Source organism: Crocodylus siamensis, chromosome 6 (assembly GCF_052110815.1).
Source record: "Crocodylus siamensis isolate JL-2025a chromosome 6, ASM5211081v1, whole genome shotgun sequence".
Taxonomy (NCBI): Eukaryota; Metazoa; Chordata; order Crocodylia; family Crocodylidae; genus Crocodylus; species Crocodylus siamensis.
The window spans coordinates 17,333,556-17,360,660 of NC_143400.1; the positions used below are offsets into that span (position 1 = coordinate 17,333,556).

Sequence of the window (27,105 nt, forward strand, 5' to 3'; positions counted from 1 at the left end):
CCCCTGCCCCAGCCCTGGCACAATCTGTGGGCAAGGCAAGAGCCCCCAAGGACACACTTGCCTGCCTGTACACTAATGCCAGGAGCCTGGGCAACAAGCAGGACGAGCTCGTCCTCCTGCTCAGTGCAAAGAAATATGATGTCATTGGGATAACGGAGACCTGGTGGGACTCCACCCATGACTGGACCACAGGTATAGAGGGCTATACCCTGTACAGGAGGGATCGTGTTGACAAAAGGGGCGGGGGTGTAGCTCTCTATGTCAAGGAAAGCTACATGTCCCTGCAAGCTGATGTTGGCGACCGGCATGGACAGCTAGAGACCCTCTGGCTAAAAATTCGTGGGGAATACGGCACAGGGGACACAACGGTGGGAGTCTACTACAGACCTCCCACTCAAAGTCCTGAACTTGACCAAGAGTCGCCCGGGAACTGACTGAAGCCGCTTGCTCCAGGACCTTGGTTGTCATGGGTGACTTCAATTACCCGGACATCTCGTGGGAAGATCACTCAGCAAAATCCAAGTGGTCGCAAAGCTTCCTCTCGTGTGTGGATGACGTCTACCTGACTCAAGAAGTCTACAGGCCAATGAGAGGCAAAGCGCTGCTCAACCTGGTACTGGCTACGTGGGACGACCTAATCAATGACCTAGTGATCGATGGGAAGCTGGGTGACAGCGACCACGAGCTGATCACCTTCACCATCCACTGTAAAGCTGGCAAGTCAGGCAGCAACACAGAAGTCCTTGACTTCAGAAAAGCCAACTTTGACAAGCTGAAGAGGCTAGTCGGTCAGGCCCTCAGGGACCGTGACCCCAGGGAGATGGGAGTTCAAGAAGAGTGGTTGCTTCTCAAGGAAGCGATCCTCAATACACAAGCTAAATCTATTCCAACACGGAGGAAAGGCAGCAAGAAGGCACAGCAGCCCTCCTGGCTCTCCAGGGACCTAGCTGACCTCCTGTGGCCTAAAAGGAAAGCCTACAAAGGATGGAGGATGGGAATCACCTCCAAGGAGGATTACACCGCGCTGGTCCAGTCCTGCAGGGAGCAAACCAGGAAAGCCAAGGCTGCAACTGAACTCCAACTAGCTTCAGGCATCAAGGACAACAAAAAGTCCTTTTTCAGATATGTGGGGAGCCGGAGGAAAAGCAAGGGCAACGTTGGACCCCTGCTAAACCAGATGGGGCAACTGATGCCCAGGAAAAAGCCAACCTATTAAATAGGTATTTTGCGTCAGTCTTTCATCAGTCCCATGGGATGCCCATGCCTGCTATGGGACAGGGAAATCTGGGTGAGGGGGATCCCCTACCCTCCATAAATGCTGACCTGATGAAGGAACACCTTGAGAAGCTGGATACCTTCAAGTCAGCCGGCCCTGACAATCTGCACCCCAGGGTACTCAAGGAGCTGACGAGCGTCATAGCCCAGCCCCTGGCACGGATCTTTGAAAACTCCTGGCACTCTGGTGTAGTGCCCGAAGACTGGAAGAAGGCCAATGTGGTGCCGATCTTCAAGAAAGGGAGGAGAGTGGATCTGGCTAATTACAGGCCCATTAGCCTGACTTCTATCCTGGGGAAGATCCTAGAAAAGTTTATTAAGGAGGCCATCCTTGAGGGACTGGCCCAGGCTAACATCCTAAGGGATAACCAGCACGGGTTTGTTGCGGGTAGGTCTTGTTTGACCAATCTCATTTCCTTCTATGACCAGGTGACCTATCACCTGGACAAGGGAGAAGAGATTGATGTCATATATCTTGACTTTTGATCTGGTATCCCATGATCACCTCTTGGCCAAACTGGCCAGTTGTGGCCTTGGCTCCACCACGATCCGCTGGCTGGGAAACTGGCTCTGTGGTCAGACCCAGAGGGTTGTAATTGATGGCACTCACTCATCATGGTGCCCTGTGACCAGTGGGGTCTGTCAAGGCTCTGTCCTGGGACCCATACTGTTCAACATCTTCATTAACGATGTGGACATTGGAGTCAGGAGTGGATTGGCTAAGTTTGCCGATGACACCAAACTTTGGGGCAAAGCATCCATGCCAGAAGATAGGCGGGTGATCCAGGCTGACCTGGATAAGCTCAGCAAACGGGCAGATGAGAACCTGATGGTGTTTAACACCGAAAAATGCAAGGTTCTCCACCTTGGGAGAAAAATCCTGCAGCACCTTAATAGGCTCGGCAGTCCTTCGTTGGATAGCACTACAGAAGAAAGAGACTTGGGGGTCATCATTGACCACAAGATAAACATGAGCCTGCAATGCGATGCTGCGGCTAGTAAAGCGACCAAAATGCTGGCTTGCATCCATAGATGGTTCTCGAGCAAATCCCGGGACGTCATTCTCCCCTTGTACTCGGCCTTGGTGAGGCCGCAGCTGGAGTACTGCGTCCAGTTTTGGGCTCAACGATTCAAAAAGGATGTGGAGAAGCTTGAGAGAATACAGAGAAGAGCCACATGCATGATGAGAGGTCAGGAATACAGACCTTACGATGACAGGCTGAGAGACATGGGACTCTTTAGCCTGGAAAAGTGCAGGCTCAGGGGTGATCTGATGGCCACCTATAAGTTTATCAGGGGTGACCACCAGGATCTGGGGGAACGTTTGTTCACCAGAGTGCCCCAAGGGATGACGAGGTCGAACGGTCACAAACTCCTGCAAGACCGTTTCAGGCTGGACATAAGGAAGAATTTCTTTACTGTCCGAGCCCCCAAGGTCTGGAACAGTCTGCCAGCGGAGGTGGTTCAGGCACCTACATTGAATACCTTCAAGAGTAAATTGGATGCTTATCTTGCTGGCATCCTATGACCCCAGCTGACTTCCTGCCCTTTGGGCAGGGGGCTGGACTCGATGATATTCCGAGGTCCCTTCCAGCCTTAATGTCTATGAAATCTATGAAAGCAAAGCAAATTCTGGCATGCATCCATCGAAACATGTCAAACAAAACCGGGGTCATCATCCTCCTGCTCTATTTGGGCTTAGTGAGGCCACACCTGGAGTACTGCATCCAATTTTGGGCCCCCTACTTCAGGAGGGACGTGGATAAGTTTGAGAGAGTCTAGAGGAGAGCCAACTGCATGATCAAAGGCCAAGAGAGCAAGCCTTACGAGGAGAGGATGAGGGACACGGGACTCTTGAGCCTGGAGAAGAGAAGGCTCAGGGGGGACTTGGTGGCAGCCTATAAGTACATAAGCGGGGTGCACCAGGAACTGGGAGAGCAGTTGATCACCAGGGCTGCCCCTGGGATAACTAGGTCTAATAGCCACAAATGTCTGGAAGGCCGATTTAGGCTGGACATAAGGAAAACTTCTTTATGGTCCAAGTGTCCAAAGTCTGGAGCAGACTCCCCCCAGAGGTGCTGCAAGCCCCTACTCTGGACTCATTCAAATGACGTTTGGATGCTTATCTTGTGGGGCTCATTTGACCGGAGCAGACTTTCTGCCTATGGCAGGGGGCCTGGACTCGATGATCTTGTGAGGTCCCTAATGTCTATGAATCTATGACCCTGTGTACGCTGCCCTTCAGCTTGGTTTCTCAGGCTTGGAGTCTCCTGACAGGCAGGTCCTGTCTTGCGCCTGCCCCGGCAGGGCTCCCAGGGGTCTGAGAGGAAGGATGCACTGCCCTGTTTCTCTCTCCAGTGCAGCCTGTCCCCGCTGCCTCTGCAGGGCTCTGACAGGGGCTCTCTGAGGGGCGGCCGTGGGGAGGTCCTTTTCCTGGCCTCCAGCCTGTCTCTCACCCCCTCTCTCCCCCTTGTTCTCCCCCTGGGAAAAACTGCACCCTGGTTTTAAACGCGCCTCTCAGCCAATAGCAGGCCAGGACTTTTCTGGGGCTTTTGGTAACATTGCTCTCATTCAAACCCCTGCTGGGGTTACATCACTCCTCCCACTTCCAAGAGGGCTGCCTCCAAAGCAGCTTCACTCGCCCTCAGGGTAAAACTGTGTCCCACTGGGACAAACTCTCTCTCCACTGTCCCTCTGCAGGGCAGCCCTTCCTATCTCTTCAGGTAAGGAGAATTTTAAAGCTGCTACATAATACTTAAGTTAATCTCTGAAACATTGTCTGTCCCAGGCCCCACTCCCAGCTTTAAAATGCTCCATTGTAAAAAAAGGCATGGTTAAGGATTAAGGCTTCAAAGGATGTTCTACGTCTACTGAAAACCTGGAAAACAGCAATCCGAGGAATAAAAAAAGTAATTCTTCTGCAAATAGAAGCATATATATACAACTATACCCTGTACAGGAGAGATCGAATAGATAAAAGGGGCAGGGGTATTGCTCTCTATGTTAAGGAAAGCTCCACGTCCTTACAACTTGATATTGGTGCCCAGGGTAGGCGACTGGAGACCCTTTGTGTTAAAATCCGTGGGGAAAATGGCACAGGGGACACAACAGTGGGAGTCTACTGCAGAGCTCCTGTGGCAGGAAGCCACCTTTGTTTCTCCCCAAAATCTCTGTGCTGCAACAATGTGATGAGGATGGGCCCAGCAGAGGAGACACACCTTTACCCTATCTCTTTAGGTAACCTGAGCTGGCTACATTCCTGAGGGAGTGGGGAACCTGCTCCCCCTGCCTACGTGACTGGCATCACCTAGCTAGGTGAGGGGCTCCTACCTGGTGGGCTAGAGTCTGCCCGGCAACTAGTGATGTATTTCAAATTGGTTGGCCGACAGCCAACCGGAGTTGGCCTCCACTGGACCAGGTGAATGAGGTCACAGGGGCTACATAAGTTAAGACTGCCTAGGAGGAGGGGGCAGGAGCCATGCGGGGGACTCAGACTTAGAGAGGAGCTTTACCATCTGGCACTGGCTCTCTCCCCCATAACTCATGAGCGAAGAGCGGCTTGCCTCCAGAGGGAATCTCCAACAGCCTCGGGATGATGCTTATGAGTAAGCTACTGGAGATCTGGTTAAATATCTAGCTGGCAGTAACTCAGATGCGTGATCAAAAGGCTACCTCAGCCAGACTGTTTTGCTCTATGGGATTTCTATGATATTGCTCTATCTTGTACCCTATTTTCACCCTGCCCCTGTAATCAATACAGTTCTCCTTTGAGACTGGTGTAGGAGACTTACTCAGGGGTGGGTCTAAATTATGTCTGAGAGGCCCCTTAGGTCTGCGGACTAAGGGAGACTTTGCTTTTTAGCCCCCAACTTGGGGAGGTGCCCCAAGTGCCTGTACTGGGTCAAGTACCCACAGGACTATTAGGCCTATGTTTGCCCGAGGACACAGGGCCGAGACAGTCCCTTCTCGAGGTGGTGGCAGCACATTACCCCCAGGCTAGCGAGTGTGCTCCAGAAAGGGGGTCAGCCGGATGCGAGGCACCCCTAGGGAGGCACTGGGATCCTGGAAGGTGGTCGGGTGTAGTGAGGTGGGTGGCTCAATGCAGGAACGCCCCCTACTGACCCGCCACACCTCCCACCCAAAGTCAAGAGCTTGACCAGGAGTTCGCGCAGGAACTGGCTCAGGCCACATGCTCTTCTGCAAATAGAAGCATGTATAGACGGCTATACCCTGTACAGGAGAGATCGAGTAAATAAAAGGGGCTGGGGTGTAGCTCTCTATGTTAAGGAAAGCTACATGTCCTTGCAAGTTGATATTGGTGTCCAGGGTGGATGACTGGAGACCCTTTGTGTTAAAATCCATAGGGAATACAGCACAGGGGACACAATGGTGGGACTCTCCTACAGACCTCCCACCCAAAGTCAAGAGCTTGACCAGGATTTCACCCAGGAACTGGCTGAGTCCACATTCTCCAGGACCATGGATGTCATGGATGACTTCAACTACCCAGACATTTCGTGGGAGGATCACTCGGCAAAATTCAATTGGTCGCAAAGCTTCCTATCGTGCGTGGATGACCTCTATCTGACTCAAGAAGTCTATGGGCCAATGAGAGGCAAAGCACTTCTTGACCTGGTACTGGCTACAGGGGATGACCTAATCAGTGACTTAGTGATTGATGGGAAGCTGGGTGACAGTGACCACGAGCTGATCACCTTCACCACCCGCCGTAAAGCTGGCAAGTCAGTCAGCAACCCAGAAGTCCTTGACTTCAGAAAAGCCAACTTTGATAATGTCAGGAGGCTTGTCAGTGAGGCCCTAAGGGACCACAACCCCAGGAGGAGGGGAGTTCAGGAAGAGTGGTTGTTCCTCAATGGAGCAATCCTCAATGCACAAGCTAATTCTTTCCCATCTCAGAGGAAAGGCAGCAAAAGGGCACAGCAGCCCCCTTGGCTTTCCAGGGAGGTAGCGGACCTCCTGAGACTAAAAAGAAAGGTCTACAAAGGATGGAGGATGGGATTCACCTCCAAGGAGGAATATTCTTCACTGGTCTGGTCCTGCAGGGTGCAAACCAGGGAAGTCAAGGCTGCAAATGAACTCCTACTAGCTTTAAGTATCAAGTATGATAAAAAGTCCTTTTTCAGATAAGTGGGGAGCCAGAGGAAAAGCAAGGGCCACACTGGACCCCTGCTAAACCAGATGGGACATCTGACAACTGATGCCCAGGAAAAAGCCAACATATTAAATGGGTACTTTGCATTGGTCTTTCATCAGTCCCATGGGATGTCCATGCCCACTACAGGACAGGGAAACCTGAGTGAGGAGGATTCCTTGCCCTCCATCAATGCTGACCTCAGGAAGGAACACCCTGAAAGGCTGGACACCTTCAAGTCTGCTGGCCCTGACAATCTACACCCCAGGGTACTCAGGGAGCTGGCAAGCATCATAGCTCAGCCCCTGGCACGGATCTTCAAGAACTCCTGGCGCTCTGGTGAAGTGCCTAAAGACTGGAAGAAGGCCAATGTGGTGTGTATCTTCAAGAAAGGGAGGAAAGTGGATCTGGCAAACTACAGGCCCATCAGTCTGACCTGTATCCCGGGGAAGGTCGTAATACAGTTTATTGAAGAGGCCATCCTTAATGGACTGGCTAACGCCAACATCCTGAGGGATAGCCAGCACAGGTTTGTTGCAGGTTGGTCTTGCTTGACCAATCTCATTTCCTTTTACGACCAGGTGACCTATCACCTGGACAAGGGAGAAGAGATTGATGTTGTATATCTTGATTTCAAAAAAGCCTTCAATCTGGTATCCCATGATCACCTCTTGGTGAAACTGGCCAACTGTGGCCTTGAGTCCACCACGATCCCCTGAGAGGGTAGTAATTGATGGAAGGCAATCGTTGTATTACCCTGGGACCCATATTGTTCAACATCTTCATTAATGATGTGGACATTGGAGTCAGAAGCGGACTGGCCAAGTTCACCAATGACACCAAACCCTGGGGCAAAGCATCCACACCTGAAGACAGGAGGGCGAGCCAGGCTGACCTGGACAGGCTCAGCAAACGGGCGGACAAGAACCTGATGGTGTTTAATACTGAAAACTGCAAGGTTCTCCACCTTGGGAAGGAAAACCTGCAGCATCCTTATAGGCCTGGCAGTGCTACGCTGGTTAGCACTACGGAAGAAAGAGAATTGGGGGTCATCACTGACCACAAGATGAACATGAGCCTGCAATGCGATGCTGCGGCTAGTAAAGCGACCAAAACGCTGACTTGCATCCATAGGTGCTTCTCAAGCAAATTTTGGGACGTCATTCTCCCCTTGTACTCGGCCTTGTGAGGCCGCAGCTGGAGTACTGCATCGTTTTGGGCTCCACAATTGAAAAAGGATGTGGAGAAGCTTGAGAGAGTGCAGAGAAGAGCCACATGCATGATCAGAGGTCAGGAATACAGACCTTACAAGGACAGGCTGAGACCTATGATGGGGCTCTTCAGCCTGGAAAAGCGCAGGCTCAGGGGTGATCTGGTGGCCGCCTATAAGTGGAATTTTATACCCCCCACATTTTTCTGAGTATGATGGCCCCTGCCTACGCCAGCTTTCTGTTAAGCAATGAAACATCCTCTGAGTTCTCTCCCTGGGCTCTATAATAAGGTTATCCTTTGGGCTTGCCTCTTCCACCAGGTAGGGATGAAACAGCTGTTCCTATGACAGGCACAACTTGCCAAACTTTTCCACCTTAGCATTTGCCAAAGTAGTGTGGTTGCTGTGGGATGGGGAGCATGTGAATCTCTGGAAGCAGCTGTTATATTCTCATTGTTCTCCAGCAAATTGGGATTATATTTTAGATGTCAGGTAATTCTTATCACAGTTATTAGTGCAGCTACTCTTGCTCTGGTGACAAAGAATCGGAAATGTTTCAGCTCAAGCTCTTGAATGTTAGTGACAAATATTTGAATTGATGCCTATTGCCATGGGTGTGGGCTGCCATCCCAGGAATGAGTGCTATGAGTGCCTATACATGCATGGGCAACTGCAGCCTCCCTAGTCTGGGGGGCACCACATCACACATGGGCGGGGGGGTCCCCCAGTGGACGATCGTCAAGTGCGGAACCACCATCAACAAAACGGGAATCGCACTTCCACTGGCACTGCTGGTTTCATGACTGGTGATGCACAGAAGGACTCCTCTGAGATTCTCCTACATTTTCAGGAGGCAACGAGGTAGCTAAAGCAGACCCAGACCATCTTCCGCCAGCCGTGCCTTCCCCTGGATGTGTGGGCCGTCCAGGAGCTGCAGGAAGATGGTCTGGGTCTGCTTTAGCTACCTCATTGCCTCCTGAAAATGTAGGAGAACCTCACAGGAGTCCTTCTGTGCATCACTTGTATCCACTTCCCTCGCCCAAATACCCGTCTGTCCTTCTTACCTGCTTACCCTGCTAGCTATGTTCCCCCCTGTATGACAAAGTGGGGTTCGTCACTCAGCCCAGCCCACATGGCTGCACATGGCACTGCAGGCTCTGAGCCTCAGTCTTCCTTGCCTGGAGCTGCTCCCTCTGCCTCAGGGCTCTGCTTCTTACACTTTGCCCTCGCAGCCCCTGATTCTTCCGGGGGGGACGATGACCAGGGAGTCCCAAATAAATCAGGTGAAGTCCCCAGGGCCACTGCCATGTGCTCCACTTCCTCCTTCCCTTCGAGACACCTGTCCTATCTCACTTTTCATTCTGGGCAGCAAGATGGAGGTTTTCTCTCTAGTGTTCTTCAGCAGCACTCAAGGGACATCCCAAAATTTCATTCAATGTGGGATGAAGCACTGAGTCCCAGCTGGACTCCCCGTCCATATTTAGGTCCTCATCAGGAACATCAAGACACAGGGCTGCCTCCCTGGGCCTTGCTCCTTCTCATGGTGCACAACCGTGGCGGAGCTGCCTTCACTTGTGATTGCCACCCAGGTCCAACCACAGGGAGAGGCAACACCTTGGTCTTTGGTTTCCTGAGTTTTACCTAGATCAAGGGCTTCTCTACCTCTTGAAATCCTCTACCCCAGGCCTTTTAGAAAACCAAATCCTTCTTCGGTGGACCAGAAAACTAAAACAATTGAGAGCTCCCAAGTACACGCCACAGGAGTAATTGGGTTGTGAGGACTCTGCTAAGCCTTCCTGTGTCCCTGCAGGTGTGTGCAGCCAAACTCAAAAAGGATATTGAAAGAGTAACATAGCTACACAATACTGATTGTTTCAAAATCTAAGTAGAACAGCTAAACCCCAAACCTCTGCTTTTCGTGGCTAAATTAAAATTTACTCTCAGGCTTCAGTTAAAGGGATAATTTCTATTGTATCTCCAGAAATGATAAAATAGATGGTCAACCCCCCCAAAAAAAGCATTGAGTATGTTTGTGTGAGTGTTGAGACTGCATCTGAACACTACCATGCACTTACGTTCAAACCATGAGTAGATAGATCACACTTAGTAGATCCTGCTCCACTTGACGATAAGTGCATCTTTTGGCACTAGATTCATCCTGCGTTAGATGACGTGCACTCGACTGAAACTGTAGAATAGCTGACATGTAAGATATGCTCACACCTTGCAGGATGGGTTTGGAAAGCTGAAGCAATGAAGTGAAGTGTGTCGGTAGAGAATCCCAACAGCTCTGTTCTCTCTTTGTAGGGAAGAGGAGACTCGCTCGTCGATTGGCCTGCTGTGTCAAGCACTGAAAGACCCACGCTGTAAAGTGAAAAAGCTACGGTAAGAAACGTCTTTCTTTTAGAAGTCCCAAATGTTCCCTGATGTTACCGCAGGAATCCTGCAGCAGAGCAGGAATCAACCTGTCGCGGGGCTGGCGTAACAAGGGCAGACAATTGTCTCATCTCCTAGGACTGAGTTTGCATGCTCAGTCACTGGGGCAGATTCTCACTTGGAGTAAGTTGTCTCCTAGCTCCCTCACTTCAGTGGCCCTGTAATGATTTACACGTGCTGAGAATCAGCTGAAATGTGTGTGGTCAGTTTCTGTCTGCCTGGCCTTTCCGTGACGTCTAACTCAGTTAATTGAGATGACTGGGAGTGAGAAAGGAGATGCATATGCCTGCAGAAGGCTAGCAAGACCACTTAGGGGGCCAACACACGAGAGTGGAAGTCACCTATTCTCCGATCGCTGCAATTCCTGCACATCAGAGCAGACTTGATTAGTTCAATCACCTGGAGCATGGCAATTACTGCGCTGCAGCAGCCTCCAGCGTCTTGTATATCAGCGTCCCTGCGCTTTAGTTCAAGTGCCCCCGCCACCATTTCCAAGTGTGGGGATGCTGACAGACGAGCTGCTCTAATGAAAAGACTGGTCCCCACGCTCCAGGGAGCACATGCAAAAGTGCCCTTCGGTATTCAGATCTTAGGCAGTTTTAAGTACCTGTCACCACAGTATGTGAATCCTGTGCACATCTCCATAATTCACATTCACTTATCCACATGTCATCTCTTTCATGCTCACTTAGTGATGAGGCAATAGGTGAGGAGGGATTTTTTTTCCCCACCTTCCTTTTGTAACACTCGCTCTCCCCCCCACCTCTTTTTTTTTTTCCTTTCTTCTCCTTCCTCTCTTAGCTCTCCACCCTTCTTCCTGCCCCAGCTGTTGGTACTGAAAAGGCCTTTAGCAGATGGGTGATTTGGTGTTTGGACCTGACAGGACCAGGCCAGGGCTCAGTTCGGTCCCCTTGACACAGCTGGATCATTGCTGTGGAGCATGCATTGCTCCACTCTCCAGAGATTTGCAACCACATTCCTCTTCTTGGATTGGGGTGAACAGCTGCTTGGCAGGACTCAGGATGGATGAGTTTCTGTAAGATGGCCTACGCTGGAGAGCATTGGCCTTGCCAGTACTGTGTAAGTGTCTGTGTCTTGCTCCAGCATTTGACAGGGGAGTAGCTCTGAAATGATTCAGACTTTAGTTTACACTGCAAAAAACCCACACAGGGTAAACAGACAATGAGACAGGTTGGGCACCCACAGTTTACAGTGATGTCCAAATAAACTGTGGCTTTCAATACTTGTGCCTGCACATTAAATCTATTGATAGAAACTTTTTCTAACTGCATCAGGGCTTGCTGACCTGTGCAGGAAACTAGCACCTCACTTCCTGAGCACACTGGCTGGTTACACTGGGTTAACTGATGTGTTGTACCAGGTGGTCTCTTGGACACCATCACAGATATAGTGGGGGAGAGAGAGAGGCCGGTGCCTTGTGTCTGATCTCTGCAGTGATATGGAGAAGAGGAGAGTGCATCATCTCCTCAGCATCTACATTGGAAAGAAAATCCAGGACTATTGGGCAGCCAGGCAGGGTGGTGGGAGCAGGCCCCAGGAGCTGCATGCCTGTAAATCTGTGGGGCAGGTATGGAGGGCCAGGGCTTGGGGACTGTCCCTGCACCATCAGGGCTGGGGGCTAAGCTCTGCTGATCCCGGACCAGCATTCACTACTGGGGGGCTCCCAATGGCACAGGGGTGGTCTGGACATGCCAGAGCTTGGCGCATGGCCCTCATAGCATGGGGTCAGTCTGGACCATCAGGGCCAAGCTCTGCTGAGTCTGGAACAGTCCTGCACCATGGGGTAGAGACCAAGCCCTAGAAAGCTCCACGCATCCCCTGTCCCACACACATTGGCAATGTGTTGGAGGGGGTTGGGGGCCATGTTCCCCCCCCGAGATTTCTTCGCTGACAGTGGGGTGCAGGGCACATGATTCTAGCCTGGCCAGACCAGCACCAGGCAGGAGCTGCCTCTGCGGCCCAGTGGGCATAACCCAATGTGAGTGTGTGGAGCAGGACAGAGAGATTCGCTGGTCCCACAACCACCCGGAGCCCCCTGCCAGCCACACCACCATGGCCGCCAAGATGAGATGTCCCCTGCCTACCCAGCCTGAGCGTGGAGTTGCCCCCAGTAGTGGTAGGAGCCCATTGCAGTAGTTTGCTGCTGGGAAGTGACAGCAATTTGCTGCTAGGAGCAGCAAATCTGCTCCTACATCCCTGCATGTGTAGACGCCTGCCTGGGAGCACTTATTCGTGAGTAGTTTACTAAAAAGTAAACTGATTTTGGATCACATGCACATGTAGACATGCCCCTAGTGTCTTTCTTCCTCCAGGCAAAATGTTTTGTATTAAGCTTCTCTCTTATCTTCTGCTTCATGATATTTAAGGTTCAATTCTACTTTTATGCCCTCAGTGCTTCCTAAATAACCTGTCACTGGTATCTTCCAAGTGTCCAACCATAGGAACTTGGGCTCTTGCTAGTAATGCCCGTCCTGTCAGCATTTCCCCTCTGCCGGCACATTCTGTTCTTCCTCTTGATTAGTGAGACTCCTACAACAGGTGGACAAAGAATTATTTAACCAATTCCTTCTCTGAAAACACATGGCCCCTCCTCTAACTGAATGTTTCTATTTTTCCCATTGGCACCTTGCTCTTTGTGGTTTGTTGTACACCCATCAGTAGGTCAGTAGTTCTCAGTCTTCTTAGACACAAGACCTCCCTAATGAGATTCAGGACCCCCTCAGAAAATGCCAGCTTTTAGCTTTCATTTATTTTTTTAACTATAAAAAGAACTATACATTGATTCTTCTCTTTCAGACAACCCAGAAAAGCCACAGGAGGTTCCAGATTTTTTTTGATACTGTGATTCCTATCTGAAATCTTGTGGTTTATCTTCCTGCTGCTCCTTCCCTGCTGCCACTTCCCCACTGATTCTCTCCCCATCAGCTTCCCACTCTCTGGATCTTCTCTTCCCCCCACTTTCTCTCCTCTCCCCTGAAGGTTTGCCTTTCTCCGAACCAAAATGGGACCTTGTCCTTCCACATTGCCCGTCATGTCGGACATCAAAGGTCTGTTGAGCAGAAAAGCATATTCTTTTCAGATGTTCACCTTGCAGAGTGGTCTGTCCTTATACCACTGACTACGAGGATCTGCAGAAGCCCTCAGGCTTCTCTCCTGCATTCCCTTCCGGTCTCATGTTCCCGCAATCTCAGCAGATACACATCCTGGGAGCCTTTCTATCCCAGGTACCTTAGATTTTCTCCCCTTTAGAGCTCTGCTCTCCCTAACTCACACCTACACTGGGGCCTCCATACCCTCTGTATTGCCTGTGACTTCTCACTGCCCTTCACAAGTGAACCTCTGGCCTTTTGCTTGCTTCCCTTTGTTTCTTGTAAAGCGATGTTAGTTTTAAGGTACATTTAAAATACAATGAACAGTTGAGAAGGGCATGCAGAGACATATATGGGGAGGTCATGGAAGAGGTATGTCCAGCAGGAGTTTTCTCTAGTGGGGCAGCCTCACCACTGTGGAGCTTACTCCAGAAAGCTCCATACGAGGGCAGGACCCTGCTTTGGGACATGTGTAGTGCTGGGGGAAACATTCAGACTTGGGAAGGGCATGAGGAGCATGGGTCCAGGCTGTGCATGTGTGGCTGGAAGGGGTGAAATCAAGAAGGCCAACTGGAGTTGCAACTAGCAAGGGTTGTGAAGAGTAACAAGATGGGTCGCAAATTCGCTGAGGGACTGCACCCAGAGAGTGGTGTTGGATGGGTCTTTTTCGACCTGGAGGGATGTGGGCAGTGGCGTCCCCCAGGGCTCGGGTGTCGGCCCCACACTGTTTAACGTCTTCATCAGTGACTTGGATGAGGGGGTGAAAAGCACCTTGTTCAAATTCTCGGATGAAACTAAGATGTGGGGAGAGGTGGTCACACTAGAAGGGAGGGACAGGCTACAACTAGATCTGGACAGGTTACAGGGGTGGGCAGATGAGAATAGGATGGGATTCAGTACTGACAATTGCAAGATACTGCACCTGGGGAGGAAGAACCAGCACCATACTTACAGGCTGGGGAGCTCCCTTCTCATCAGCAAAGAGGCAGGAAAGGATCTTGTCTTATTCAAGCCAGGTTATGTTGCCTGAAAAAGAAAACTCAAGCAGAAGCCAATACAACAGTTACCAGCAATCTGTTGCCATTTATGGAATATGAAGTACACACACAGCTAATGAACAAACTTAAATTGAGGGGAATGAATGCCCTTTTTGGACTGAGGATTCAGATCTCAGTGGGTGAAAATATGCTGGTGGGCTTGGCAGTAAGTGTTGCTTTGTGTGTCTGTTTTGAGATTCTCTCATTCTGTTACAGACTGTTCTTACAATTTCAAAAAGACTTCTATAATGATGGAAAGCATTTAGAAATTAGTATAGAAGTAATAATGATAGAAAGATCTGAACAGGCTGACCTTGATTGCCACAGGAGACTGGACTCTTTTGAACCTAAATTAGGAGACAAATACCAAAGCAAAAAGAGAATTCCCCCAGATAACCTAATTGGCATGTACTTCATAAAAATGATCATATTCTCTTAAGGTTGGCATTAAAATAAATCTCTACTCTCAAACTGCATTTTGCTTGTATGCCAGATGGGTTTTGTCCCCTCTGGGTCAGTGACAAGAAGACCCATCACCTTTCCTCCTGCTCAGAATATTGGTGGCTGCTAGTATCTTCAATTGCCATTTTCCATCAAATTACTTTGAAGGACCTATATTGTTCTTTTTACTGGTTTAACTGTGTGCAGCAATTATGCCTTATTTTTCAGCTGCTTCAAACTCTATTGGAGTTTATTCCACAGTAGCAAATTATTATTATTATTATTTCTTACTAGTTTAAAATAAAATTTAAATTTTGGAAAATGTATCAAGGAGACTAGATATAGTTATAAACCATTCAGTCACAGGTATCTTCAATTGCTGTCTGTGCGGGCTTGGAATAGCCACCTAAGAGCCTGTCTCTCCCAAGGCATCTCAGTAATTAGATAGGTCCTGGGTGCAGTCTACAGGCTGGCTGTCCATGGTTCTCTACCATGGCGTGATAGACAAGTGCACTGTAAAAACTGACTGTGATAACCTCAAAGGTTGTCTTGAAATAGTGTGAGTGACTTAATTGCACTGTGTGTCTAGAGACTACATCATTATGCACCTCTAAATATAAATATGCTGATAAGTCTCAACTCTGTCACTGCCACTTCCAGGTATCATGATGTTTAGGACACATTGGGGAATCTGTATTTGACACCAGTGGATATTCAGAATATTATAGTCTGTTGCTGGAAATACAAAATGAGGCGTAAGTTGAGGATCAACCTTGACTGAGACTTGTCTTTGAACTTCTGGTGCAAGAAGCAACCTCTGTGACCTATCAGTGTCAATATCACTGACTTCAAGAGGGACGTGGATAACCTGGAGAGGCTTCAGAGAAGGGCCACTCATATGGTTAAGAGCTTGCAGGCCAAGCCCTACTAGGAGAGACTAAGGCACCTGGACCTCTTCAGCCTCTGCAAGAGAAGGTTGAGAGACGACCTTGTGGCTGCCTATAAATTCATCATGGGGGCGCAGAAGGGACTTGGTGAGGCTCTACTCACCAATGCGCCCATAGGGGTCGCAAGAAATAATGGGTGTGGTGGGCCAGTAGGGGGTGCTCCTGTGTTGAGTCACCCACCTCCCTGCGCCCGCCCACCTTCCAGGCTCTGAGTGCCTCCCTGGGGGCGCCTTATGTCCGGCTGACCCCCTTCCCGGAGCACACTCGCTAGCCTGGGGGTAACGTAGCTGCCACCACCCCAAGAATGGACTCACTCTTGGCCCCGTGTCCTTGGGGAAACAAAGGCCTAATGTCCCACAGGTACTTGACCCATTACAGGCATTTGGTGCGCTTCCCCAAGTCCGAGGGCAAAAGGTATAGTCTCCCTTAGTCCACAGACCTAAAGGGTCTCTTAGGCTTAAATTAGACCCACCCCTCAGTAAGACTCCCACACTGGTCTCAAAGGAGAACTTTATTGATTATAGGGGTAGGGTGATAATAGGGTACAAAATTGAGTAATACCCTAGAAATCCTAAAGATCAAACAGTCTGGCTGAGGTAGCCTTTTGATCACGTATCTAGATTACTATCAACTAGATATCTAATCTGAACTTGAGTAGCTTACTCACAATCCTCTCCCAAAGGTTGGAGAAGTTTTCCCCTCTGGAGGCAGGCGGTTCCTTGCTCAAGAGTTTAGGGGGAGAGACAGCCAGTTTTAGATGGTAAGGCTTCTCTATGCCCCCCACATGGCTGCTCTCCCACCACATGGCTGCTGCCCTCTTATATAGCCCCTGTGACCTCATTCCCCTGGCCCAGTGGAGGCCAGCTCCGATTGGCTGTCAGCCAACCAATTTGAAATACATCACCAGTTGCCAGGCGGATTCCAGCTCACCAGGTTGATGCCCCTCACCCAAGTAACTGATACCAGTTCAAATTACTTAAAGAGACAGGGTAAGGGTGTGGTCTCCTCTGCTGGGCCCATCCTAATCAAATGGTCACAGCACAGAGATTTAATCACACTGTCACAGGGCATAGACCTTGGGCAAAACCAAGGTGGCTTTCTGCCACAATGGCCATAAGCTAGCAGAGAGCAGATTTAGACTGGACATTAGGAGGAACTTCTTCACAGTTACAGTGGCTGGGGTCTGAAATGGGCTCGCAAGGGAGGTGGTGCTCTCCCCTATGCTGGCTGGGGTCATGTGAACCCAGCACTCTTTCCTGTCTATGCAGGAGGTCGGACTCGATGATCTATTGAGGTCCCTTCTGACCTTAACATCTGTGAATCTATGGAGTTACTATTGATTCCCAGATGACCATGGGCCGGCAGTGTGGGGACGGGGTCAGCAAGGCTAACTGCACCTTGTCATGCATCCACAGATGCATCATGAGCTGGTCCAAGGAAGTGATCCTCCCTCTCTACGCAACACTGGTCAGGCCGCAGCTGGAGTACTGTGTCCAGTTCTGGGCACCGGACTTCAGGAAGGATGTGGACAACATGGAGATGGTGCAGAGGAGGCCACCCGCATGATCGGGGGCAGCAGGGCAGGCCCTGTGAGGAGAGGCTATGGGACCTGAACCTGTTCAGCCTCCACAAGAGAAGGCTGAGAGGGGATCTAGTGGCCATCTATAAACTTACCAGGGGGGACCAGCAGGGACCGGGAAAGTCCCTATCCCCCCAAGCACTGCCAGGCATAACTAGGAATAACAGCCACAGGCTGATTGAGAGTAGGTTCAGGCTAGCCTAAGAAGGGTTTCTACAAGCATGTTGGTAGCAAGAGGAGGATCAGGGAAAGTGGGGGTCCATTACTGTATGGGGGTGGCAACCTTGTGACAGAGGATGCAGAAAAGGCTGAAGTGCTCAATACCTTTTTTGCCTCAGTCTTCACGGGCAAGGTCAGCTCCCAAGGGACTGCACTGGGCAGCACAGTTGGAGAGAAGGTGAGCAGCCCACGGCGATGAAAGAACAGGTTAGGGAATACTTAGAAAAGCTGGACATGTACAAGTCCATGAGGCTGGACAGGATGCAGCCAAGGATGCTGAGAGTATTGGCTGATGTGACTGCAGAACCACTGGCCTTCATCCTTGGAAACTCACGGAGATCAGGAGAGGTCCCGGATGTTTGGAAAATGGCATACATAGGGCCATATTTAAGAAAGGGAAAAGGGAGGATGCAGGGAACTACAGACCAGTCTGCCTCAGTCCCTGGAGAAATCATGAGCACATCCCCAAGGAATCCATTTCTAAGCACCTGGAGGAGGAAAAGGTGATTAGGAACAGTCGGCATGGATTCACAAGGGGCAAGTCATGCCTGATTAACCTGATTGCCTTCTATGGTGAGGTGACTGGCTCTGTGTATGCGGGGAGACTAGTGGATGTGGTGTACCTGGATTTCAGCAAGGCAAGGAGGTCCAGGCTGGATGAAGGGACTGTAAAGTGGATAGAAAACTGGCTGGACCATGAGGCGCAGAGCGTAGTAATCGATGGCTCTGTGGCGGGCCAGTAGGGGGCGCTCCTGCGTTGAGCCGCCCACCTCCCTGCGCCCGACCACCTTCCAGACTCCGAATGCCTCCCTGGGGCGCCTTATGCTTGGCCGACCCCTCTCCCTGAGCACACTTGCTAGTCTGGGGGTAACGTGCCTCCACCACCCCGAGAAGGGACTGTCTCGGCCCTGTGTCCTCGGGGAAACACAGGCCTAATAGTCCGACAGGTACTCGACCCGGTCCCGGCACTTGGGGCACTTCCCCAAGTCAAGGGGGCAAAAAGTAAAGTCTCCCTTAGTCCGCAGACCTAAGGGGTCTCTTAGGCATAATTTAGACCCACCCCCCAATAAGTCTCCCACACCAGTCAAAAAGGAGAACTGTATTGATTACAGGGGGTAGGGGAAACTAGGGTACAGGGTTGAGCAATATCTTAGAAATCCTAAAGAGCAAACAGTGTGGCTGCGGTAGCCTTTTGATCACGCATCTGTGTTACTGCCAGCTAGATATCTAATCCGATTGAGCAGCTTCCTCACAAGCATCTTCCAGAGTTCTTCCGTTTCCCCTCTGGAGTCTGGGGGTGAGAGAGAGAGCTAGGTCCCGATGGCAAGGCTCCTCTGTCTCCCCTGCTTGGCTGCTGCTTCACCTCATGGCCGAAGAGAGAAGAGCGAGCCTCCTCCCCCTCCCAACCTATATAGCCCCTGTGACCTCAGTCACCTGGGCCAGTGGAGGTCAGCCCCAGTTGGCTGTCGGCCAACCAATTTGAAATGCATCACCTGTTACCGGGCAGATTCCAGCTCCCCAGGTAGAAACCCCCCACCAGGTAATTGATGCCAGTCCCGTGGGCAGAGGGAGGAGGTCCCCCCTCCCTCAGGACTGCAGCCAGCTCAAGTCACCTAAAGAGACGGGCTGAGGGTGTGGTCCCCTGTTTTGGGCCCACCCTAATCAAATGGTTGCTGCTCAGAGATTTTAGTCACAATGTCACAGGGCAGAGATTTTGGGGGGAAACAAGGTGGCTTTCTGCCACAGGCTCCATGTCTACTTGGCAGCCAGTAGCAAGCGGAGTGCCCCAGGGGTCGGTCCTGAGGCCAACTTTGTTCAGTGTCATCATCAGTGATGGCAGAGAGTGTGTGGAAGATGGCAGAGAGTGTGTGAAGAAATCTCCCTGTGTCTGTCCCTGGATTGGGACATTTTGGGGTGGGGGGAAAATGTATGTTATTGAAGGGTCAGGCCGCCTGGTCCGGGGATCCTCTCTTCCTGCAACAAGCATCTTGGAAGAGGTGGACCTTTCTGCCTGGTCCTTCATGTGACTGTCCTTCAGGAGAGGCTGTGTGGGGCCTAGCGGGGGCTGCCTGTCACAGCTTCTGCCATGGCCTCGCTCATGCCCTGGTCACTCGGCTCCAGTGCTTCTCTCTCCTCCAGGTTGAGGGGCTCAGTGTAGTAGTGTGGTGCCGTCTCACACCCGCCTGCTGTGGGGATCTCGCCGCTGCTCTCAGCACCAGCCCCCGCCTGACTCTGCAGCTGGACCTGAGGTCTATAACGAGGATCTGGTGGATGACGGCGTGGCGCCTCTGCGATGGTGCCCCGGCTGTGCCAGGGACTGAGACACACCCGGGTGCAAGCTGCAGACACTGGGGTAAGGAACTCATGGCGCTTCCTCCGGGCGCTTCGCTAGGGTCTCTCTGGAAACGTGCAACACGTCGCGAGGGGTCGTGGTCCTGGGGTGTGGGTTTAAATGCAGTGGAACAGGTCGGCTGCCTGGAGACGCCTCGGTCTGTGCTTGGCCTCCACACACACACATACACACCCCATTGGTCTCTGTTGGGTGTGGTGACCATACAGTTTTCAGTGAAATCCAGGCCACCTCACACACGCAGTTACGGAAATCCAGGATGGGGTGCACTATGCCTCTCTCATGCACACACACACACACACCTCCATGTGCCTCACACACACACAGTGCACAACCCCTGTGCTTCCTCTGTGCTCACACTACATGCACACACACACACACACACACATACACCCCTGTGTGCCCCCTCACACACATATGCCTCCTGACATGCACACAACCATGGGCATCCTCACAAACACATAAGCACACACACTTATCCATGTTTCCTCACGTAACCACCCACACCAGCAAACACACACACACAGCCCTGTGCCTCCTTGAATACTGATGCACACAGCCCACCTGTGTGATGTGCCTTCTGTGTCACACACACAGACACAACCCAGTGCTGTGCACTCCGTGCTCACATGCTGACACACAGAGACACACGTCTGTGCCTTTTCAAGCACACACGCAAACATACACACCCCCCGTACTGCTCATACTCACACACACTACACCCGTGTGCCTCCTCTCACACACATACACACACACAGCCCAACCCGGTGCCTTGCGTACACACACAAATATACAAACACAACACACGACACACCCCAGTGCCTCTGTCTCTGTCTCTCACACACACACACACAACATCCACATACACCCCTCTTCATACACACACACTGTGCCACATGGATGCACACACCCCCTGTCTCACACACACACACAGACCTCCATGTGCCTCTTAACACACACACGGACACAACCCTGTGCCTCCTAACACACACATACAAACGCACCCCTCTGTGCCTCTTTATACACACACATACATGCATGCACACACCCCTGTGCCTGCTCACACTGACACATACACACACACCCCTGTGTGCCTCCTCACACATATACATACCCGCACACATCCCCTGTACCTCCTCACACTGACACACACAAACCCATGTGCATCCTCAAACACACACAACCATCTGCATCCTCACACACATACACACACTCACCTGTGCCTCCTCATACCCACACACCCACTGTGCTTCCTTGAATACGCATGCACAGAGCCCAGTGCCCCTCCCTCACACACACAGGCACAGACGCACTCAGTCCTGCATCTTGTGCAAACGTGCGCACACACATGCACACTGCTGTGCCTCTTCATAAAACCACATATATGCATGCACCCTGCCCCGGTGCCTGCTCGTGCTCACATACACACCCCTGTACCTCCTTACATGCACTCACCCCTCTTTAACTATTTGCACACACACACACAGACATACATGCAGACACGCCCTTGTGCCTGCTCACACACACTGAGACACACACACACACACCTGTGTGCCTCTTCACACACACATAAACACACCCATGTGCCTTCGCGCACACACATACAGACACTCACCTGGGCCTCTTCAGAAACACACACACACCCATGCACACACCCCATGCATCCTTGAATACACATGCCTCCTCCCTTACACACACACACACACACACACACACACACACACAGATACGCTCCAGTGCTGCGACTCACGCTCACATACACACACACACTTCTGTGCTTCTTCATACACACACATACATGCACACATCCCTGCTCTGCCTGCTCCTACTCACACATACACACACTGCCCTGTGCCTCCTCACATACACTCACAGACACACACACACATGCATGCATCCGGTGCCTTCTCTCTCGCAGACACACAGCAGTGCCTCATCTCACACACAAAAACATACATAAAGAACACACCATAGTCCCTCCCCATCACAAACACACACACACAAACACCTGTGCCTCCACACACACATGTGTACACACACACCCCTACTCGCACTCAGAGACACACACATACACCCCGGATGCCTCCTCACATACATGTGCACACAGCCCAGTGCCACCTCACACTCATTCCGACAAACCCATGTGCCTCTTCACACAAACACAAACATACAAACACAGACACACACACACAACCCCCTATGCCTACTCACAGACACACATGGACACACCCCTGTGCCTCCTCACACACACCTCTGTGCCTATTAACACACACACACACATGCACGCAGACACATCCTTGTGCCTCCTCACACATACACACACACACTCACTCACAGACCCCCACGCCTCCTCACATACACAGAAACATGCCAGTGCTCGTGTCATGCACACACACATGCACACAGCCCAGTGCCTCCTGACAAACAAATACACACCCCATCCACATACATACATGCACACACCCCCTGTACCTCCTTACACTCGCACATACAAACCCCTGTGCATCATCAAAGACGTATGGACAATCATGTGCATTCTCACACACATACACACACTCACCTGTGCCTCCTCATACCCACACACTGTGCTTCCTTGAATACATGTGCACACAGCCCAGTGCCCCTCCCTCACACACACAGGCACAGACACACTCAGTCCTGCATCTTGTGCACCCGTGCACACACACAAGCACACTGCTGTGCCTCTTCAGAAACACACATATATGCATGCACCCTGCCCCGGTGCCTGCTCGCGCTCACAAGACACACCCCTGTGTGCTTTCTCAAACTTGTGCAGACTCAGATACACACACAGACACACACACTTCTGTGCCTCCTCATACACGCACAAATAAATGTATGCACGCACACCTTGTGCCTTCTCACAGTCATATACACAAACCCATGTACCTCCTCTCCGTCCCATGTTCTTGCTCTCACACACACACACACACACACACACACACACACACACACCCCCAAACACACACATACCCTGTATCTCCTGACATATACACAAAAAAGCCCAGTGCCTACTGCCAAACACACGTGTGACATACCTGTCCGCCACCACTCTCTCTCACTCTCTTTGTCACACACATCTACACGCGCCCCTCTTCTTACACACACACATGCATGCATGTACACTCCCCCTGTGCCTTCTAACACACACACACATAACTATGTGCCACCTCAAACACACACACACACTTCTGTGCCTCTTCATATGCACACAAATACATGCATGTACACGCTTTCTGTGCCTGCTCACACTTACACAGGCACATGCGTGTGCTGCCTCATGTACACACACACACAGTGTGCCTGATATCTTTCACACACGTGCACACACACACACCTTTGAAAGGTCCACATTTCAAAGGTGACCCGTGGACCTTTCTGCCTGGTCCTTCATGTGACTGTCCTTCAGGAGAGGCGGGGGCGGGGGCTGCCTGTCACAGCTTCTGCCATGGCCTCGCTCATGCCCTGGTCACTCGGCTCCGTGCTTCTCTCTCCTCCAGGTTGCGGTGGTGCTGTCTCACACCCGCCTGCGGTGGGGATCTCGCCGCTGCTCTCCAGCACCAGCCCCAGCCTGACGCAGCTGGACCTGAGTGGTAACACGGATCTGGGGGCTGGCGGCGTGCGGGTGCTGTGCGAGGGACTGAGAGATCCCGGGTGCAAGCTGCAGACACTGCGGTAAGGAGCATGGCGCTTCCTCCGGGCGCTCGCTAGGGTCTCTCTGGAAACGTGCAACACGGCGAGGGGTCGTGGTCCTGGGGTGTGGGACAGTGGAACAGGTCGGCTGCCTGGAGACGCCTCGGTCTGTGCTTGGGGGTCTCTGTTGGGTGTGGTGACCGTACAGTTTTCAGTGAAATCCAGGACGCAGTTAAGGAAATCCAGGATGGGGTGCGCTATGCACATGCATGAACACACACACACACACACACACGTACCCCTGTTCCTGTTCACACATACACACATGAATACTACCCCGTGCCTCTTTATATGCACACCCCACACATGCATGCACACTCCCCTATGCCTGTACACGCAGAGACACACACACACACACACACACACACACACCCCTGTATGCCTCCTCACACATACACAACCATGGACATCCTCACATACACATGCTCACAAGCACACACACTTATCCGTGTTTACTCACATACCCACCCGCACAGGGAAACACACCCACGCTCACATACACACACACACACTGTGGCTCCTTGAATATATGTGCACGCAGCCCCGTGTGTGAATGCCTCCTGTGTCACACACACAGCCACACCCCAATGCTGTGTTTCGTGCTCACACACACAGGTGCACGCCTGTACCTTTCCAAGCACACAGACATACATGCACACACACACCCCCTATCCCTGCTCATACTCACACCCCATGTGCCTACACAAACACACATACCCTTGTGCCTGGTCTCTCACACACACACACAGCCTGCTGCCTACACACACACAAAACACACCCCACTGCTGCCGCTCTCTCGCTGTCTCCAACACATGCACAGACACACACACGTCCACCTACTCCGCTCTTCATACACACACATACATGAATGCACACACATCCTGCGTCTCCTCACACTTGCACACACAAACCCATGTGCCTCTTGACACACAAACACACCCGTTGCCTCCTTTCACACACACACAGACATACAAAAACACATCCACCCACCTATGCCTCCTCATAGACACATCCCTGTGCCTCCTCACACTCACCTGTGTGCCTGTTTATACACACACACAGACATGCACGCAGACACGCCCTTGTGCTTACACACACACATACTCACAGACAACACCCCCGTGCCTCCTCACATACACAGAAACACTCCAGCGCTTGTCTTTCACACACACATGCACACAGTCCGGTGCCTCCTGACAAACACACACACACAACACATCCTTGTGCCTCTCTCTCTCTCTCTCACACACACACACAGATACACACACCCCCACTTGTAACTCTTGACACCTACACAGATGTAAGCCTGTATCTCCTCGGACACACGCCCCCCCGGTCTTCCTCACACACACAAATACACACACACTCCTCTGTACCTCGTCATATAAACCCACATTCATGCATGTGCACACCCCTGTGCCTGGACACACACACACAACACACACACATACATGCACACACACCCTGTGCCTACTTACACTCACACACACAAACCCATGTGCATCCTCACAAACCCATGCACAACCATGTGCATCCTCACACACATACACACACTCACCTGTGCCTCCTCACACCCACACACCCACTGTGCCTCCTTGAATTCACATGCACACAGCCCAGTGCCCCTCCCTCACACACACAGGCACAGACACACTCAGTCCTGCATCTTGTGCACACGTGCACACACACATGCACACTGCTGTGTCTCTTCATAAACACATATATGTGCATGCACCCTGCCCCGGTGCCTGCTCGTGCTCACATACACACCCCTGTGTGCTTCCTCAAACTTGCACAGACACACAGATACACACAGAGACACAAACACTTCTGTGCCTCTTCATACACACACAAATAAATGTATGCACACACACCCTGTGCCTTCTCACAGTCATACACAAAAACCAATGTATTTCCTCTCCCTCCCATGTTCCTGCTCTCACACAAACACACACAGACATACACACACATCCCCTGCGCCTCCTCACATACACACGAAAAAGCCCAGTGCCTGCTGCCAAACACACACGCGACATACCTGTTTGACTCCACTCTCTCTCGCTCTCTCTCTCACACACATAGACACGCGCCCCTCTTCTTATACGCACACATGCATGCATATACACTCCCCCTGTGCCTTCTAACACACACACACAACTATGTGCCACCTCAAACACACACACACACACACACACTTCTGTGCCTCTTCATACACACACAAATACATGCATGTACACACTTTCTCTGCATGCTCACACTTACACAGGCACATCTGTGTGCTGCCTCATGTACACACACACCCTTTGTGCCTCATGTCTCTCTCTCAGACACACAAATGCACACACACACCTTTGAAAGGTCCACATATCAAAGGTGCCCTGTGGACCTTTCTGCCTGGTCCTTCATGTGACTGTCCTTCAGGAGAGGCGGGGGCGGGGGCTGCCTGTCACAGCTTCTGCCATGGCCTCGCTCATGCCCTGGTCACTCGGCTCCGTGCTTCTCTCTCCTCCAGGTTGTGGGGGTGCCGTCTCACACCCGCCTGCTGTGGGGATCTCGCCGCTGCTCTCAGCACCAGCCCCAGCCTGACGGAGCTGGACCTGAGTTATAATGAGGATCTGGGGGCTGGCGGCGTGCGGCTGCTGTGCGAGGGACTGAGACATCCCGGGTGCAAGCTGCAGACACTGGGGTAAGGAGCATGGCGCTTCCTCCGGGCGCTCGCTAGGGTCTCTCTGGAAACGTGCAACACGGCGAGGGGTCGTGGTCCTGGGGTGTGGGACAGTGGAACAGGTCGGCTGCCTGGAGACGCCTCGGTCTGTGCTTGTGGGTCTCTGTTGGGTGTGGTGACCATGCAATTTTCAGTGAAATCCAGGACGCAGTTAAGGAAATCCAGGAGGGGGTGCGCTATGCATGCACACACACGCACACACACACACACGTGCACAACCCCCAAGTTTCCTCTGTGCTCACACTCACATACACACACACATACATTTATGCCTCCTGACATGCACACAACCATGGGCATCCTCACAAACACATAAGCACACACACTTATCCATGTTTCCTCACGTAACCACCCACACAAGCAAACACACACACACAGCCCCTGTGCCTCCTTGAATACTGATGCACACAGCCCACATGTGTGAGTGCCTCCTGTGTCACACACACAGACACAACCCAGTGCTGTGTTTCGTGCTCACATGCACACACAGAGACACATGTCTGTGCCTTTTCAAGCACACACGCAAACATACACACACCCCCGTACTGCTCATACTCACACACACACACCCGTGTGCCTCCTCTCACACACATACATACACACACACAGCCCGTTGCGTACACACACACGACACACCCCAGTGCCTCTGTCTCTGTCTCTCACACACACACACACACACACATACATCCACATACACCCCTCTTCATACACACACATACATGGATGCACACACCCCCTGTGCCTCCTTACACCCACATGCACAAACCCATGTGCATCATCAAAGATGTATGGACAACCATGTGTATCCTCACAAATGTACCACACACTCACCTGTGCCTCCTTATTCACACACACCCACTGTGCTTCCTTCAATACACATGCACACAGCCCAGTGCCCCTCCCTCACACA

General features: G+C 51.5%; 1 protein-coding gene across 1 annotated transcript in view; it reads left to right on the forward strand.

Annotated features, from left to right (window-relative positions):
- LOC149861320 (NACHT, LRR and PYD domains-containing protein 12-like) overlaps positions 1 to 27,105 on the forward strand; it is a 57,306-nt gene that overhangs the window by 16,566 nt on the left and 13,635 nt on the right. The window contains exons 6-7 of the mRNA XM_090052928.1: positions 9,945 to 10,022; positions 25,983 to 26,156. Of these exons, the coding sequence (XP_089909054.1) occupies positions 9,945 to 10,022; positions 25,983 to 26,156 (252 nt within the window). The remainder of the gene's footprint in view (positions 1 to 9,944; positions 10,023 to 25,982; positions 26,157 to 27,105) is intronic.